General features: G+C 45.6%; 1 protein-coding gene across 5 annotated transcripts in view; it reads left to right on the top strand.

Moving 5' to 3' along the window:
• The window catches only part of AKAP13 (A-kinase anchoring protein 13), a 219,914-nt gene that overhangs the window by 176,765 nt on the left and 26,443 nt on the right, over positions 1 to 16,706 (top strand). For all 5 annotated transcript variants that reach the window (XM_066636597.1, XM_066636598.1, XM_066636595.1 and 2 more), the window contains 5 exons: positions 8,827 to 8,998; positions 11,092 to 11,159; positions 12,594 to 12,660; positions 13,908 to 14,043; positions 14,758 to 14,870. In XM_066636597.1, the coding sequence (XP_066492694.1) occupies positions 8,827 to 8,998; positions 11,092 to 11,159; positions 12,594 to 12,660; positions 13,908 to 14,043; positions 14,758 to 14,870 (556 nt within the window). The remainder of the gene's footprint in view (positions 1 to 8,826; positions 8,999 to 11,091; positions 11,160 to 12,593; positions 12,661 to 13,907; positions 14,044 to 14,757; positions 14,871 to 16,706) is intronic.

The raw sequence follows: 16,706 nt of genomic DNA, 5'->3' as shown, positions 1-16,706 counted from the left end.
TTACCTCAAGGAGACCTACAGCAGCCAAAAATCCCCCATGGCGCACAGTGGAAGCTGCACTGGCATCATGCTTTGCTGCTTGGGAATTTAGGTAGGATTGGGCTGCTTGTCTACTTAAAAGAAGATAATCAATGCTAAATTTGTTAGTGTTTTCTTTTCCTCTTTCTTAAGCTTACTTTTAAACTTATTATACTTCGTGTAGATCTAGTTCATTTATTCCAGTCTTGGAGTAGGTTGTAACAAGTTAAAGCAAATGAAAAATGGAATGAAAAAGGATTCCAAATAAAGAGAGAACATATGGCAGAGTGCTCACTTATACAGGTTTACTCAGCTGTAAGTGCCACTGCGTTCAGTAGGAATTATTCTAGGTAACTTTACTTAGAATTCTAACCTTAATGTAATATAAATTACATCCTATCTCTTAGAGAGCACTCAAGAAAGAAGATGATCTAGATTAACACATGCCCCTAGGCACAGTTCTCAGTTTGCTTCCTGCCAAGCCAGATTCTTCATCTTGGTTAAGGTCCTTTTAAAAAATGGTTTAAAAGTAGCACCTGAGCATCCCTATTGGAAGGTCCAGTCCTTCAACCTGTAGGAAAAGTTCCAGAACTCTCACCTGCTTGCCCTTGATTGCATCCTTACCCCCTTGGCACGGAGACTGGGGACCAAACTAGTTGATGGAGACAGAGTTTGATGGTTCAGAGGCCTGTTGTGTTTTTCTAAGAGGCCATTGCAGCCATGGGAGGCCCTGATCCTGAGCATGACTGTGGGGAGACGGTCCTTTTAGCCTTTGTTCCCACCACCAGATGTGGGAGGCTCCCCCGCAGGTACTGGTTGCCCCCAGAAGAAAGCTCTCATTGGTGCCAGATACAGATGTCACATGTTGCATCCATACTTCCCTTTTCGATCCTGCTATGCACTACTATTGGCCTCAAGTCTTCAGCTACAGCTTTGGAGTCGACGGATTGCATAACCAGGAGCAGCGTTTCTAATTGGATGGAAAAGATGATGCAAAGCTGCAGTCAGCAGTTTTTTTTAGAAAAAATACTTCGTTTTTCAAAAGATGCTCCCTTTACCACAGTACCCTTAGCTACAGCATACCAAATGCATGTCTTCTAATACCTCAGTATCCATCCTTAAGTTACGAAGGGCATCTGTAACTTGCTAAAGCAAGAACTGCTTTTGCTAAAAGATTTTTAACTTCAGTCTTCCATCCTTAAAACAAATACATTTTTAGGCACGGTAGCATTCTCCCCTCCCCCGTGTTTCATATCATTCAGATATTCTGTCTTGGGGTTTATTTTGTTTAGATCTGAAGGAAAACCAAGAAGTCTAACTCATTCAGAATAGCAAGCGTTTAATATGCAGTGGCCCAGTTGTGGGTTAGTGATAGCTTTTTGTGAAAAACACTTCTTACTGGCAAGCTCTGCCTTAGCGGGCCAGCGTGGCTGCTTCTGAAATTTCAACACTAGTCGGTTGTGCAAGAGAAGCTGATTTCCTTTCGTGGGTGTGGGTGTGTATATGACTTTCTTGATCTCTCGCATGCGTAGCTGCTATGATCTGTGAAAGTTCTGAAGGTGCCTCTATGCGCAGCTAGTGAAGTAGAATGAAAAAACAACTCTCCTTCTCCAAGTGTGCTGTGCCTGCTTGCTGTGAAGTCTCAGGTTCCCTGGCCTTGCAGGTTTTGCCTTTTGAGAAAACATTTAACCAACCTCTTAATTTGCTGGACATGCTGTTCTGCAAAAACCACCGAGCCTTTTAAAAACATGTTCAGGGCTCAGAAATTACATGATGTATTAAAAGACAGGTCAGAACCCACTTCATTTGTAACATCAATTGATTGCACAGGTTCTATAGGTTGTTGGACACTCTGGGGAAGAAGTAGGGATGCTGTCAGTATTATCTCCTACTGTGATTATGCTGTATACTCCGACAGTAAGCAGTTTGTTGCATGCGATACAGGTTGGCTGCCCCTTATCCACTGGTTCGGGTTTTGACCAAATGCGGGTCAGTAGGGCCTCACTAGACCTCCAAAATGTGACGAGAAGAGTCTTCCGGTCACATTGGGAGAAGGCCTTCTGAGACACAGGAAGGCAACATGTGACCTCCCTCTTCCTCAGGAGGCCTGCAACAGCCTTATTAAAGGCACTTTCAGTTTTTTGCTAAACCAGAAGTGCCTTTCAGATAGCTCTGGCAGGTCTTCTGAAGTGCAAGGAGGCCGTATGCAGCCTCGTTTTGCGTCCGAACACCTCTGAACATGACCAGAATGCACTGCTGGTTGCATCTAAAGGTCCTCTGATGGCCCAGGGTCATAGATTCAGTTATCCATGGGTTTTAGTATCCTCAGAGGATCCAGGAGCAGATCCCACCCTTGAATACTGAAGGTCAGCCTGTACTGATAGCAGTCTTATAGCATTCTTACCGCTAAGTACTTACAACAGTCTTTTTGCCATTATACTGGAGAGAGGGCTATAGTTTGGTGTAGAGTACCTACTTTGCTTGCAGACATTCCCAGATGTGTTCCCTAGCATCTGTGGCAAGAGGAAGGTGTCAGGGCTGGGAAGACCTATCTGGTGGACAGAAGTTCTCCAGGGGTTCTGTGCTTAGGCTGTCTTGGGACGAGGTGCCCAGTGGTCTGACGTGATGTTTACCAAGCAAACCGTTGCTTTTATGATTTATTTTTTTCAAGCTCTCTTGATTAAAGAAACATAATTTTTAAATCAAAGTTTCTGTTTGAACAAATCCTTTGTAGTTCTCAGTATGTTGTAGTTGTCACCCAGGGGGGCAGAACAGAACGTTAGAAGGGCCCCCCCAGGGCTGATGTTGCAATCAGTGGCCACGTGGGGTTTCTTCTCCCCCTCCCCCATCCAGCAATATTTAATACAACTTACCCATGTCTGGATGACATTAGCACTGTACGATTTACTGCCCTTCGCACTCTAGCATTGACTGATAGTGTATAACCCAATGTATGGGGTGGGGGCGGAGAAGAAACATGACCCAGGGCTGCCATTTGTAGTGGCAACCCGTTGTCGCATGTAGGCCAACCCTGTCTTAAACAGCTGTGCTGTTCTCTTGTTTAGACATCTGGCTTGAGTTTAGTTGTCACAAAGGGATCAGTGGCTGGGGAAAAAAAAAAGCTGCTACTTGGATTTGAGATGTGCAGGAGTTGCTTCTCTCCCCTCTCTTTTTAAAGAAAAACAAACCTTGAAAGAGGAAGTGAAGCAGGAAGTCTTCTAGTGCCTGCTTTTCATGTTGCTGCTGGCAGTGTTGTCATCTTAAAGGCACAACTGTTTTTCTTAGAATTGTGTTCTGCTGGGAAACTGAAGGGTAGTCATGGTGAGCATCGCGGTGCGCCGTCCCATCAGTGCTCAATGTCCATTGGCAATGGGGAGTTTTTGCTAGCAAGGGTAACGTTTACTTTCTATGCAAGAAAAGTCATGCATTTGTCATAAGCCAATCACCCACCTCCTTTTTTTGGGGGGGGGGGCAATGTTTTTAAAGCTTCTTTAAAACCACTGCAAAGCGACAACTGTGACATCTCCAGCACCACAGCAGTTAAAACCATCTTCAAGGAAGCTGGCAAGAAACAGCCCTTCCTTCTCTTCTCTTCTCTCCTCCCCTCCGTCCTTCCCTTGCCCAACTTGTTTCTAACCTCCTCTCCCCCAACCCTCCTTTTATAACAGCAGGCTTAACTGCAAGCGTTTTTTTTTACTCTCTAACACTATGGGCTGATAGGCTCTCCCACACTGCCTGGGAAGCATGTCTCTAAAATGGAATCGGTTTTCCGACGTACCCCTCATTACGGTGAGGCTGATAGGGCGCATGCACCCAGAGGTAAGAGTCTGGCTCTCTCTGGACACAGAGGCTGGAGTGCTTTTTAGAATGAGGTGGGGGAGTTGAGGATTTGGAGCTGGCAGTACTGGGTTGCGCTTTCAATGCTTCAGAGCTGCAGTGATATTTATGTGTTGCTGGGAAGTGAAGTCTGGTCGGGTGGGTCAAGCCCCTATCTTCCAGTCTCATCTTTCATACTGGTGTGCCTGGAATAGTTGTATCGGGTTTGAAGGGAGGTCTGCTTCGGTCTGCTTCAGGCAACAAGCAGTGGGTTTTTGTCTGTGTTTTCGGTTAGTATCGATTGCAGGTGGGTTTTTTGTGTGTCTTTCCTATGCTCTGAAGCTGTTAAACATCCTTTCCTGTTTTCTAACTGAAGTTGGACACCCCCCACCACCAACCCATTATTAGAGCAGGGCTGTTTCTAGAACAAAGCAAGATGCAACAGTACTTTAGGATAAGGACTTGTCTTTTTGGAAAACTAAATCTCGGCTGTTGCTTTGGTCCTGGAGGCCAAGGGGCAAAGAATGTGCAGGGCACTCTTAGTGGTCAAATGAATGTGTTAAAAGACTGGAAGTGAGGTTGCTAGGTTAGCCCGTTCCTCCAGTCTTCTTCCGTGCAAGAGCACAAGAAAATGGTCATGCAGTCTGTGTGGCCATCTGTTAAACATTCTGCCCTGAACACACACTTTAGTCAAAAGGAAGTGACAGGATTAAGCAATGCCAGTTCTTTGTGGTCCTGTGGTTGTTTTGAGCGTTCAAACATCCTGAGATCTTTAGCTCAAGGCCTGGTCTGCACACGCGGTGCAAGGAGGTGGTAGAATGGGCAGCCTCGCTTCAGACTTAAAGGTTGGAGATACCATCTTTGAGTGCTCCTTTATGTGAAAGGTCCCTGCAAGTCAAAAACTAGAATGGGGGTGTGTGTGTGCAGGTTGTTCTTTGACTTCCTTCCCACTGTGCTAATATTCTCTTTCCAAGGAGCTGTGCGCTTTGTTTTACACAGAGGCGCATTTAAAACTTTGCTCAGAAGCAGTGCTGTCCTTCTTTCACCCTGTTTCCACCTCATTCTTCTGAATATGCATCAGTAGTCCTTGTAATGCCTTCAAAAGTGGTGGTTTTCTGCATATCCTGCATTCAGTGTGACTTGCAAGGGAGTTCATGGTTACTTTTTCTGGCTCGTATTTTTTGCAATGGTATGGTGGGTGTGTGGTGGATTCCAAGGGCACTGCTGAAATTTGCCCTCCCTCAGAACTTCCATTTGCAGCCACAGGCTCTTAAACAGCAGGAAGGTGGTGCTTGAGGGCAAATGGGGTTCCTTGATCAGAATAGACTTACATATGCACCTTGTTTTCCTCTGCAGAAAACAAGCCATGAAACTGAGAGATGCAGTGCCCCTTCTCTGTCATTCTGGTTTAGGAGTGATTGGCTTGTGCTGCCTGATCTTTGCTTACGCAAACTTGGGCTCTTGTTGGAATCTTTTAAAAAAGAAATACAGCATGGATATTTTTAAGTAAATGTCTAGTCCTCATGGTTGTGGAGACTTCCAAATATTCCAAGGCGAAAACCTTCCCTTTTAGATCTTTGTGATCAACCTCTTGACTGCTTCACCTCAGTAACTCCAAGAAAGGGAGGCCTATCTCCCGACTGCCACAACTAAAAGTCAGCATTTGGTGGAGCTATATATTCTGTCGTTTCAGATGGGCTAAGGCCGGGCTTAAGATTGACCAAGAATAGCGGTGTGGTGCTTTTTGGTGCTGTGTTGCTGGCTTGGATTGATGCCATGGTCTAAAGCATTCTTGCTTTTGGATATAGCTCCAGTGGCTCTTTCAAGTAGTTTGCCTCTCTGAGGGGAGATGGTACCTCCCCCCTCCGCTGGAATGATTCAGAAGAAATGACTTTCAGAAGTAGAACACGTTGGACAAAGTTCAGCCTCCCCCTCAGAAATGCACTGAATCCTTTCAGTGGTTCCTGTCTCCCCCCACCTCCACTCTGTTAAGTACAGAGTGGCAGTCTCGGGCAGCACAGCTGGGCAAAACTGCAGCCTTGCAGCCCCAGCCTGTGTGTATTTTGACTCAGAAGTTAAGTTCCACCGAATGTGATGAGTCTACCAGGTAAGCATGTGTAGAAGCCCTGCAGCCTCGGGCGGACCTGATTGCAAGAGGCTTGCTGCTGCTTTGATGATGATTTCTCGTCATGCTTGGTATGCATTGCTAGGAGTGGGCTGATAAGGCTTGCCCTCCAGGGTTCCAGCCAGAACAGGAGGTCTGTGCTGTGCTTCTGGTGACACTCAGGCCTGGATCAGGAGGGGACGAAGGCATAGTTTAGCACATCTGGTTTTCACAATTTGCATGTGTCAGCTAGGAGGCTCGGAGCGGTTTCCGCATGACGATTGCAGAACACCATCTCAGCTCTTATGTATAGTTTTTATGGATTTAACTGTTTCACTGCTGTTCTGGTGTTCAGCATGGTTCACAGTTGTGAATCTGGTCCCTGTGCTGCCCACCACATGCCACCCCTCCCCGATACTTACCCAGCCATAACAGAGCCTCACACAATGTTCCCAAGTGTTCAAAAAACCTTCTGAGTCCTCCGGAGTGCCATTAAATGGAACTTCCAGTTTTCCGATGAAAACCCTAAGCACTGTTTAAGGGTGCTCCAAGAGAAGGCTTTCATAGCGGACACAGCATGGGGCTTTGTCTTTTCCCGGGTGGAGGTGGTAGAGGTGCAGTACTGGTCCATAGCCATGGCACCAGGGCACCAGGGAGGGCTTTTGCCTCCCAGGACCACCGCTAACGCTTAAGTCTTTCAAAGCATCTTTTGATTTCCTTTGCAGAAAAGATTACACAGGCCTACAAAAAAAAAAAAAGCACACCTTTTTTTAGTTGCCAAGGATGTTTGAATGAATTTAGGATAGCACCTTATTCTCACAAATAAACTCATTAGCTGCAAATGACAGAAGAGACAGTGCAAATCTTGTTCATATTTCCAAGGTATGAGGGAGCCCAACTATCAAGCTGGAGGAGCCCAATTATAATGGGGGCTGGATAAATTGCTTCCGGGGGCCGCATTTGGGTTTGACACCTCTGGACTAAATCATATCCATCAGTCTCTCCTGAAGCTGTGTGTGGCAGAATAAGGGCAGTCAGGGAGCAAAAGGTCTTCCAGGGAAGCTTGTCTGCCATCCTCAATCTCAAAAGGCAGTGGTTCTCACACATTTAGCACTGGGACACACTTTTCAGAATGAGAATCTGTCAGGACCCACTGGAAGTGATGTCATGACCGGAAGTGACATCATCAAGCAGGAAAATTTTTAACAATCCCAGGCTGCAATCCTACCTGCACGTACCCAGGAGTAAGTCCCATTTACTATCATTGTTAAAAGAATATACATAGTAGCTTGTTGAAAGAACAGGTCTGTATCTTTTCCCCAAATGCAGTCACAGACCATGGTAGCATCAAGTCTAATAGATTAAAAATAAAATACTAAAATGAATGGGAACCCACCTGAAATTGGCTCGTGGGTCCCGACCCACTGTTTGAGAAACACTGTCATATGGAACCCTGGATAGGCTTCTAGGGATCGCTGGGGATTCCCAGGACACAGTTAGAAAACTGCATTTGTTGTTGGCATCCTTCAGTCTCAGAAGACTATGATATCGTGCTCTGAATAGTGGTTCTGGAACAGAGTGTCCTCTCCAGTGCACGAAGCCTGCGTAAAGTAGATAAGTAGGATAGACTGTTACCCCTGCAGCAAATCCCCCTTCTCCACGTCGCTGAAATGGTCCAATGGAAAGGCAGAGGCCAATACGGTTGGTTCCAGCGGCGTCGCAGGAGTTGCCAGAGCGTGACTGTGTTCAGCCGCGAACTGCTTCAGGGACTCCGGCTGCGGATTTTGCCTCGAGGTTGACTCCTGAAGCCTTTTCCATAACTGGATGTAGCCACAAGGCAGTGGAGGTTTGGGATCAGAGTTTTCCTTCTCTCAGACGAGCTGCCTTCCCAGGCTAACAAATCCCATCTACCTGGTGGCTGTTTAGTTGCCTCTTATGACAAGTACAGCCAAACCGAGGGCCTATTCTTATCCCGCAGCCCCCAGGGGAGGGGCTGCATAGAAAACTGCATATCTAGATGGATTAGTAAGTGGTGGAGGAGGGGGTCATGCCTTGTAAGCAAGAGGCCCTTGCAGCACTGTGATCCAGTGACCAGTATTATGAGCAAAGTGATACTTGCATGAGTAGCAGATGCAAGGAAGAGCGAAGAGGAGTTGGTGTAATCCAGTTAATTAGGGGTGACCAACTTGACTCTTGTGCCTTTATATAGGCATGTGCCTGCTGAGATCATTCATATGAACTGCTGTTTATAATTATCTTTTCATTGAGCAGAGTTGATTTATGATTTAGAAAATGAATGAGCTGAGCGTACGTTGTCGCCGCACTTGTCATTTCAGCAGAGCCCAGGGTTTACATGAAAGCCTTGATGTCCTTCCCTTCCTCCTACACCAGGTTCCCAGACTTTTTGTTTCACCAGCTAGTTCAGAAAGGCACCTCCTTTCCTTCCTAAAGGATGGAGTTCTCATCTTTGCAGCAGTAGATAGTAATTTCCAAGTCAAATTGAAATGCAAGGGTGCCGAAGACAACTCGGGGCTACTTGGAGAGGGTTGAGAGTTGTAGAACGTATCCTTTCTTCTTCAATGCTTTTCAAAATATTATTTCTAAATTGAATAATTGGTTTCAAAGATCAGAGCAGAATAGCCTTGGCATTGGGGCTGATTCAGACTTGCATCACTCTATCAACAGATTGTCAACAGTCAATGACTTGCAACTGAACTTCTGAACCTGTCTGAAGAGTAGGGAGGTGTAAGGGAATCTTTGGTATCTCCTTCACTGGCTGTTTTGCTCCTGCCGCCTGCAAATTCTCCTGGGGAGGTGGGGAAGCAAAATGTCTTCCACAAAGGAAAATTAAGAGTATTTGTTTTTCCTTCTCTGCCTCCCCTTTGTAGGAAAAAGAGAAAGACAAGGACAAGGCGAAAGAAAAGGACAAAGATTCCAAGGAAAAAGACAAGGACAAGAAGACAGTCAACGGGCATCTCTTTAGCACAATCCTTACAGTGGGACACACCAATTGTTCCCACTGTACGAAGCCTTTCAATAAGGATTCTGTCGCCTGCCCCAGTGAGTATTTTTCTTTCTGTCCTGTAATCAGTTATGGATATGGGTGTAATGCCCCCTTCCTCCTCCCTTCAAAATGTAGGGAATGACAAACAAGTTACTGCCATTGTGGTCCAAGCGAGAGAGTTGATTGGAACCAAAAATGTCTCGTACAGTGGCTTTTGTCCTGGGGCAGCATCTGCTGTAAATGAGGGGTGTGTGTGCATGTCATATTTTGTAATGCTCCCCTATGTATAAAACAAAAGCTTCCTTGAGGTTGAAAACTAGAACTTGAAGGCAGGGGGCTCTAGCCAGGCCGTCCTCTGACTCTGCTAGTTTCCTGCTTGCAGGAAGTTTTTGTTTGACTGTTTTTAAGCATAGGGGAACATTCAAAAATGTGACACCCACACACACACCTGCAATCTGAAGTGGTACAGTCCATTCTGTCACCTCAGACTCTACCACTTCACTTTACCACATGTGTAGACCAGACTTGAGCACATCATGTCATAATTGCTGGAAACAGTTTGGATACGGTTTGCCTGAGGCTTCAGTGCTGGCTGCTCTAGCAGCACTTGTATTTAAAAATCAAGTGGACAAGGGCTCATTATGGGGTTCTTTTCCACTTCCTTGTTGGAGGGCATCAAAGGGAGAGGGGCGTCGTGTAGGAGTTGTAGGCATACAAAGAGAAGCTTTGGCCAGCCTTGAGACTTCATGCCCCTTCCTAAGTGCCAGGCTTCTAAGCTGGATGGGCTGCCTGTGTTACAGTCCCATCAGTGTGAGAATTGGCGTCCACAAGAAGAGCCCCACTGGATCAAGCCATAGGCCCATGTAGTCCAGCTTCCTGTGTCTCACAGTGGCCCACCAAAAGGCTCAGGGAGCCCACGTGACAAGACATCCATAGCAAGAGTTGTAATGCTAATATCTGTAAGACCTTTATTTGAATGGATTTGGGTTCAAGCAAAGCTTCTGAGCAGCAAGAAACGTGCTGCTTGCCCATTGACCCAAGTTGGGAGTGGGTGGGTGTTTTGAGTCACTGGTTCTGCTGCAATTCAGGATTTCCTTCTGCATCACTGCAGGTTCCGAAAGTCACTATTAAGATTTATTATCTTCAGGGGGAGTTTCCTGCCTGTGAACCTGCACTTGTCAGTTTTTGTTGCTATTGACTCAGGGAAAACACTGGTCAAAGTTAAAGGTCATCCAAAGATGTTTTGTCATTGTTGCCCCAAGCAGTACTGGCCATGGTCATGATGTTCTAAGCAAATAGCACACTTTGGAATGGGGGGAGAAGTGCGAATGGGTATTTCAGTAGGATTGTGGTTGGCCAGATGAAGAGTGGGTTTTGTGGGATTGCACTTACACCCCACTCTCCTTTCAAGAAACTCAAAGCCAAGCGAGAAGTTGGCTGTTGGCTCACCTGTGTAAATAACTAGCAGGAGGGACTGTCTTTTCTAGTAGCCAGAATTAGCTGCTGCTTTGCACAGAATACTCCTTTGGTAGACTTATGTGGTATGCCAAACTGTCCTTTGCTGCCCCAAGTTTATGGAGGAAGAAATGCAGCATGTGTATAATGTGGGTGTAAAGTGCAACAAGGTTTGGGTTCTATAGCATGCATTTCTCAGAGTTTCACAGGAGGCAAAGACTGACTTCTCCCATTTCTTTACTATCAGTGGGTCTGTGTTCCTCTGTAACCCATTCCCCATCAGCCTTGATTTCTGTGTTTAATTTGAAACATTTGAGTGTGTTTTCTCCTTCCACAGTCCATGCCTGCGAGCCCCATAAGCCCTTCATCTTACCATCTCCCCACTCTTAAGACAATAGCCACCCACTGAATGTTTTCAATCGTAGCTCCTGGTGGAAAGCATTGTGGAAATCTTGTTAGGCGCCAGTGACATAGGCTTAACACCTAAGCCAGCTCTTGACTTTCTTCCTGTAATCCCAGATAATTATCATAAAAGCAGCATGTTTTGGTGGACCTTTTCAGAGCTACTGTGCGCTTACAGAATCTGAAACTGAGAAACCCTGAAGAATTGAGTGGGAAATGTGAAACAGAAGTTCAAAGATGCCCAAAGTCAGATCTGGTTGATACTCACTTGTGCTATCCTTTGTTCATACAGCCTGTGGCATCATTGTCCACAAAAGCTGCAGGGAGAGCGTGACTGCGTGTGCCAAGGTCAAAATGAAGGTAAGCACCATTTCTCTTGAACACAGACTCAGTTTTGCAAAACAGACGTGTACATGTGCCTAGAAGCCATGCGATTTGCTGTTGCACCAGGAAGTGTGCAGTATAGATCACTGCTTTTGAGATGGAGTGGCTTTCTCAAGCATTGAAAACCCCAGGTTTTCATGTTGTGGTTTAAAAAAAAAAAAAAAGAAGAAGAAGACATTTCTATCCTCTTGACCAGAGTATGTGTGAGAAGTCTCTGAGCTTCAGACAGTGCTCTGTTCCGAGAGTGAGTATGACTTCCAGCTGGTCTTGGTGGGAGCAGGGCTTCAATACTTTGTGCATCTTCAGACCATGTGGTTGCCGGGGTACAGCCAGGCAAATGCACAGAGCTTTGAGTGCATTTCATTGTGGTTAGATTCCACAAACACGCAGATCTCTCTCCCATTCACCTTTGGAAAGGAGGAGATGCATGTCCTCTTCAGTCTGTTTTCCCTTTTTAATTTTAACCCATTTCTGCCCAGCCCATAGGTATATATTTGATCCCTGTTGCATATATGCAATGTTGGGCAGAAACTGCTTAAGCGTGTACAGGTTGGTCCTCTATCCACAGATTTGGATAATTTGGTTTTAATTAACCACAGGCTCCCAACTCACAGTGGAGGCTGGATCTGAACTCCTGGACACCACTGAAGATGCTTGCCGTTGGCATCTGGGAGCCTTTCTGAGGCCCACGGAGGCCACATGTGGCCTCCACAGGCCTCTGAAAGCCCCCCTGGAGGTGTTTAAAGAGTGCTTCCAGTTTTCAGTGAAAACAGGGTCTGCTCTGGGGGCCTCAGAAAGGCTCCAGACATCAGGTTGACCAGAATGAGGATGAGGAATTAGGTTCTGGTTGCATTCGGAGGTCCTATGTGTCACAATCCGCAGGTTTCATCAGTATCTGTGGGGGGGGGGGTGTCTGGGAACAGATTCCCATGGATACCAAAACACAACTGTATGTTCTTCCATAACTTTGTTCAAAAGCTAATTCCACAGGTGATTGTGGGGAGTATATTATGGGGCAAACTGCTTTGGGAAAAACCTGCAAACTGGCATTCCCTGCATTGGGGCAAACCTAGACTTTTTCCCATTGGCACGACAGGGTGATGTATCGGGGGGAGCTGTGCACCTGCTGCATCCTGATTAGTGGGTTTTGCCTGGCCAACTTCATAGGCTCGATGAGTGGAATTTTTCTGACCCTCTCTTGCTTTTGGGTTGCTCAGAACATGCCACGGAGTAAGTTGGCCTTGCTTCGAGTCACATTGAAATTGGTGCTTCTCAATGCCCCCTTCAGCCCCCTTCAGACCCCTTCTCACACACACACAGACACACACACTGGGGGGGCGGGGCGGTGTAATTTGTGTGCATTATATGCAATGCAAGTCAGAAATTCATCTTGTCTCCTTTTAATTTTAGTTACAGAAAGGGAGCCTTCAGCCACACGATACGTCATCATTGCCCACAGTTGTTATGAGAAATAAGAGTAAGTGCCTGTTTTTCTTTGCCTTCCTTCTCCTTTTCCTGCACCTCTTCAGAGGCTGATCATTTTGTTTTGCACTAGAGTGGTCTTTGATCATCATCATGCCATTGTCCACGCATATATCAAAGGATAATGTTTGTTGCAGAATTTTCAAGATCTGGAAAGCAATATTGGGAAAGGGCAGGTGGCTTCTAAGTTGTAACAGGTGTGTGGAAGCCATGAAAAATGTATCCAGATGTGAGAGTAAGTGGTAGGAGTGTTTCTCAAAGTGTGCTCCTAAGAGCTCTGGGGCTCCCTGAGACCCCTTTGGGGACTCCATGAACACACCATAATTGGCCGCCATGTGCTTGGCATTGTGCAGTTTTGTGCATTTGCCAGTGCTGTGGGGCTCACCTAGACTCCTTGCATGCACCAGTGGGGCTCCCGGAGACTGGTTTAGGGGTGTAAACAGCTCCATAGACCAAAACTTTGAGAATGGCTGCTCTAGAAGATCATACACCTTTTTTGGGCAGAGATGCTTCTTTCCACTCTGTTTTAAGCACCATGCACATGGATAGTGCTGTATAAATAAATAACAGATACAAGAAGTCAAAATTTTACTGATAAGACAATTTAAAAGACTACTTGCAAAAAAAAAAAATTCTTTTTTTTTGAAAAGTTGTTGCTCTTTAATAGTCAGAAAACAAATGTTATCAAATACTGTGTTAAGACTGTGGTTCTCAAATTGTGAACAGTGGCTCCCCAAGGAGCTACCGAAACCAACCAGGGGAGCCGCGGAGTATTGTGAAAAACCCACTGCCCTGTAGAATTGTAGCCCTAATGGGGAACTACGGCCAATGAACCTCCAGTTGAAAAAGTTTGGAAACCACTGCATTAAGAGATCAACAAATCAAAGTATCTCTCTCCCTGCCTGTTGTATTTTAAGTATAGTATTATTTATTAACTACATTTGTATCCCACCCTTCAAACCATTGTGCATGGTTCTACCTCCACGTGCCATTTATCCTCACAACAACCCAGTGAGGTAGGATAGGCTGAGAGAAAGCACATGGTGTAAGGTCACCCAGTGGAGTATCGTAGCTGAATAGAGATTTGAATCCAAGCCTCCCCATGCTTAATCTGGCAGTCTTAACTACTACACTACACTGCCACTCATGTTCTTATACTAACAAGCCTTCTTGGTTTATTTTTCCAAATATTGAGCCGCAAAACCCCTTTGTAAGGTGGGTCTGTGACTGTTTCCCTTATAGGCTCTCAGCCAAAGGAGAGACCCCGTTCTGCAATACTGGCCCCCGATGAGAGTGCGGTGACCTCCCTCTTCAATAACAGGAGATCCCAGCAGAATACTTCGCTGTCAAAAAGTGTCTCGATCCAGAACATTGCTGGGTAAGCTGGTTTCTTTCTGGGTGGGTGTATTTGGTGCTAATACAGAGTATAGTATGGAGCTCAGTGGAAGAGAATACACAGAAGGTTACTGGCTTCATCTCTAAGGAGAGCACAAAGACTCATGTCTGATGCCCTGGGGCGTGGCTACCAGTCAGAGTAGGCAGTATTGGGCTACCTGAGCAAATGTCTGGCTCAGTAGAAGTCAGCTTTGCCTGGGTGAGTAGGACCATGGGCTCAGTGGTCTAGAGCACATTCTTGGCTTGCTAAAGGTCCCAGAGACTGAGAAAGAAAGTAGAAAGACTTGAGACAGTGGGCTGGATAGACTAGAGGTCTGGCTCAGTCCAGGGCAGCTTCATCTGTTCTTTGCACGTTTGTTTTCATACAGCAAGGCAAGATGAAGAAAATGGCCCTGTTGGAATGTGTGCATTACTTCCTATTGTGTTTCTATTAAAGATTAATTTGTTGGAGCCATAATTGATTAACTGTGGTCTGTGAATGGCTGACAGTGGTTGGAGGTGGGAAAGTGGCTGGCGGAAAGGGGTTGTGGGGAAAAAGTGGTGGACAAGCGAAGGGTCACACACCTTCTCCACTGCAAATTTTCCCCTCCCTGAACTGCTATGCAGCTATTTCATACAAAATTATTTAGCCAGACCCAATGCAGAATGCCTGACATTCTGAATAGCCTGCTCTTCTTTCCTCCTTGCCCTTCTCCAGAGTTGGTAACGATGAAAGCATATTGCACACGCTGAAGTTCCTCTCTCATTCCACGGACTCCTTGAATAAGATCAACCGGGTGAATGAATCCACAGAGAGCTTAACCGATGAAGGTAAAGGGTGATGACTGCTGGACAATTGAGTGTGGATGTGTTGTCTTTGGGGAGGGAGGCTGAATCTTTGCCTAGCACAAAGCTTCCTCCTGTGGAAAAGCAACACAACAAGGCTGTGCTTGGCAGTCTGCATGACGTGTTAATTTACTCTACGCAGGGGTTATCAAAAAATGCAGCATCCCCAGCCCGTAGACGTACAGGGATACAATCTGGAATTTGAATGCGTAATGTGCTGACTAGGTTCTTAAACTGAATTCTCTCAGTGGTAAACCTGTGTCTGGACTGTACCACTTCAGTCCAGACACAGGTGAAGACTTGCATGAATGGGAACTACCCCTAGAACAGCCATTTTCAACCACTGTGCCATGGCACACTGGTGTGCCACTGTTGGTTTGCAGGTGTGCCGCAGGAGTTTGGGGGAGGTTCATTTGTTAATAGGGCCACTGGGGGATGTGAGCCCCTGCTGTCAGTGTGGTGTGCCTTGTCAATTGTCAAAAAACCGATGGTGTACCTTGACAATTTTAGTGCCTTGTCAGTGTGCCATGAGATGAAAAAGGTTGAAAATCACTGCCCTAGAAGTTTCCCTGCACATAGGAGTTGGGCATTTAGGGGAGAATGCAAGCCTTGGGCCCTTCTTGTTGACATTTAGTGTTCTACGTACAGCAAAGGCTTTGGGGGATTGTGTGGAGGAACTTTCAATCCCAGGCAGCTTCCACATCTTGGATACTGTCCAGTACCTCCCTGAGAGCTTGTCTGAATGCTGCAGTGTGGTTAGGAATTAAAAAGAATTGGGGTTTCTCTTTCTTGATCCAATTTTCACACCCACATACCATGTCTGTGGGGTTTTTTTGGTACCTTAGTAGGTTTCCAAATCAAATTTCAACAGTTTATTTTTCTGTCGCGTCTGTGAATTGCTGGTTTCTGCTGTAGGTATTTGCCCAGACCTCGTGTTCCAGCTTTCAGCTGGACCTTATGAGTGTCTTCATTTGGCTTTCAGACCTTATGAGTGTCTTCATTTTAACTGACCCCAGAGTGAGATGCACAGAAGAGTTTTAATTCAAGCAGAGCTGAACAAGGTTCACCTTCATAGCACAGACATTTTCCTCAACTCCAGGAATTTCTAAAAACCATTCTGAAAATGTGAACAATTTCTCTTTGCAATGTTCTGTTGGATAATTCTAAGCTTGAGACATATGTATTAATTGCTTTCATAGCTTGGATATCTGTGCTAAAGTAACTATTCTGTTACTTTTCCAAAATAAACGGAGGAGGCTAAATTGTATATTAATTACAATGCAGTTACATAAATGGTTTACTCTTGGAGCCTTACACACCAGTTGTGGATTTGCTTGGAATTAATTACCAAAACACTTATAGAAGAGTTTTGGGGTTTTCTTATTTTTTTTTTCTGTGCATTGTATTGCATAGTTACTAGGCCTGAGCCAAATGTTTGTGGATGAACCACTTTCTGGTTGGCCGTTTGATTTAGCCGATCGGGGATGATGTAGCCAGTGTGACAATATCATGGGTCTACATAGCCAGTGAAATTTGGCTTTGTGATGTCACAAAGCTAAGACAGAGTGAGGGAAATGCTTCCTGCCTTCAGAATGAGAAAGTTTTAACCCAGACTGCATTGCACATGTCCCAAATAGTTTTGTGAGATGATTTTTTCCTCCTCTTAGTATCCCCATTTCAGTTCAGTTCTTAATTTCTCCACTCAGGTTTACATATTAGTGGTTCTTATGATGGTAACATACATCTGGTGTGATGGTCTAGTTCTAGCTAGCGTGTGTGCTCTCGGGGCACTAACCGAAGCCTGGAGAGCGTGAACTTCAA

The sequence above is a fragment of the Tiliqua scincoides genome, chromosome 8, assembly GCF_035046505.1.
Source record: "Tiliqua scincoides isolate rTilSci1 chromosome 8, rTilSci1.hap2, whole genome shotgun sequence".
Taxonomy (NCBI): Eukaryota; Metazoa; Chordata; class Lepidosauria; order Squamata; family Scincidae; genus Tiliqua; species Tiliqua scincoides.
The sequence above is the reverse complement of the archived record's forward strand: the minus strand, read 5'-3'. Positions and strand labels throughout refer to the sequence as shown.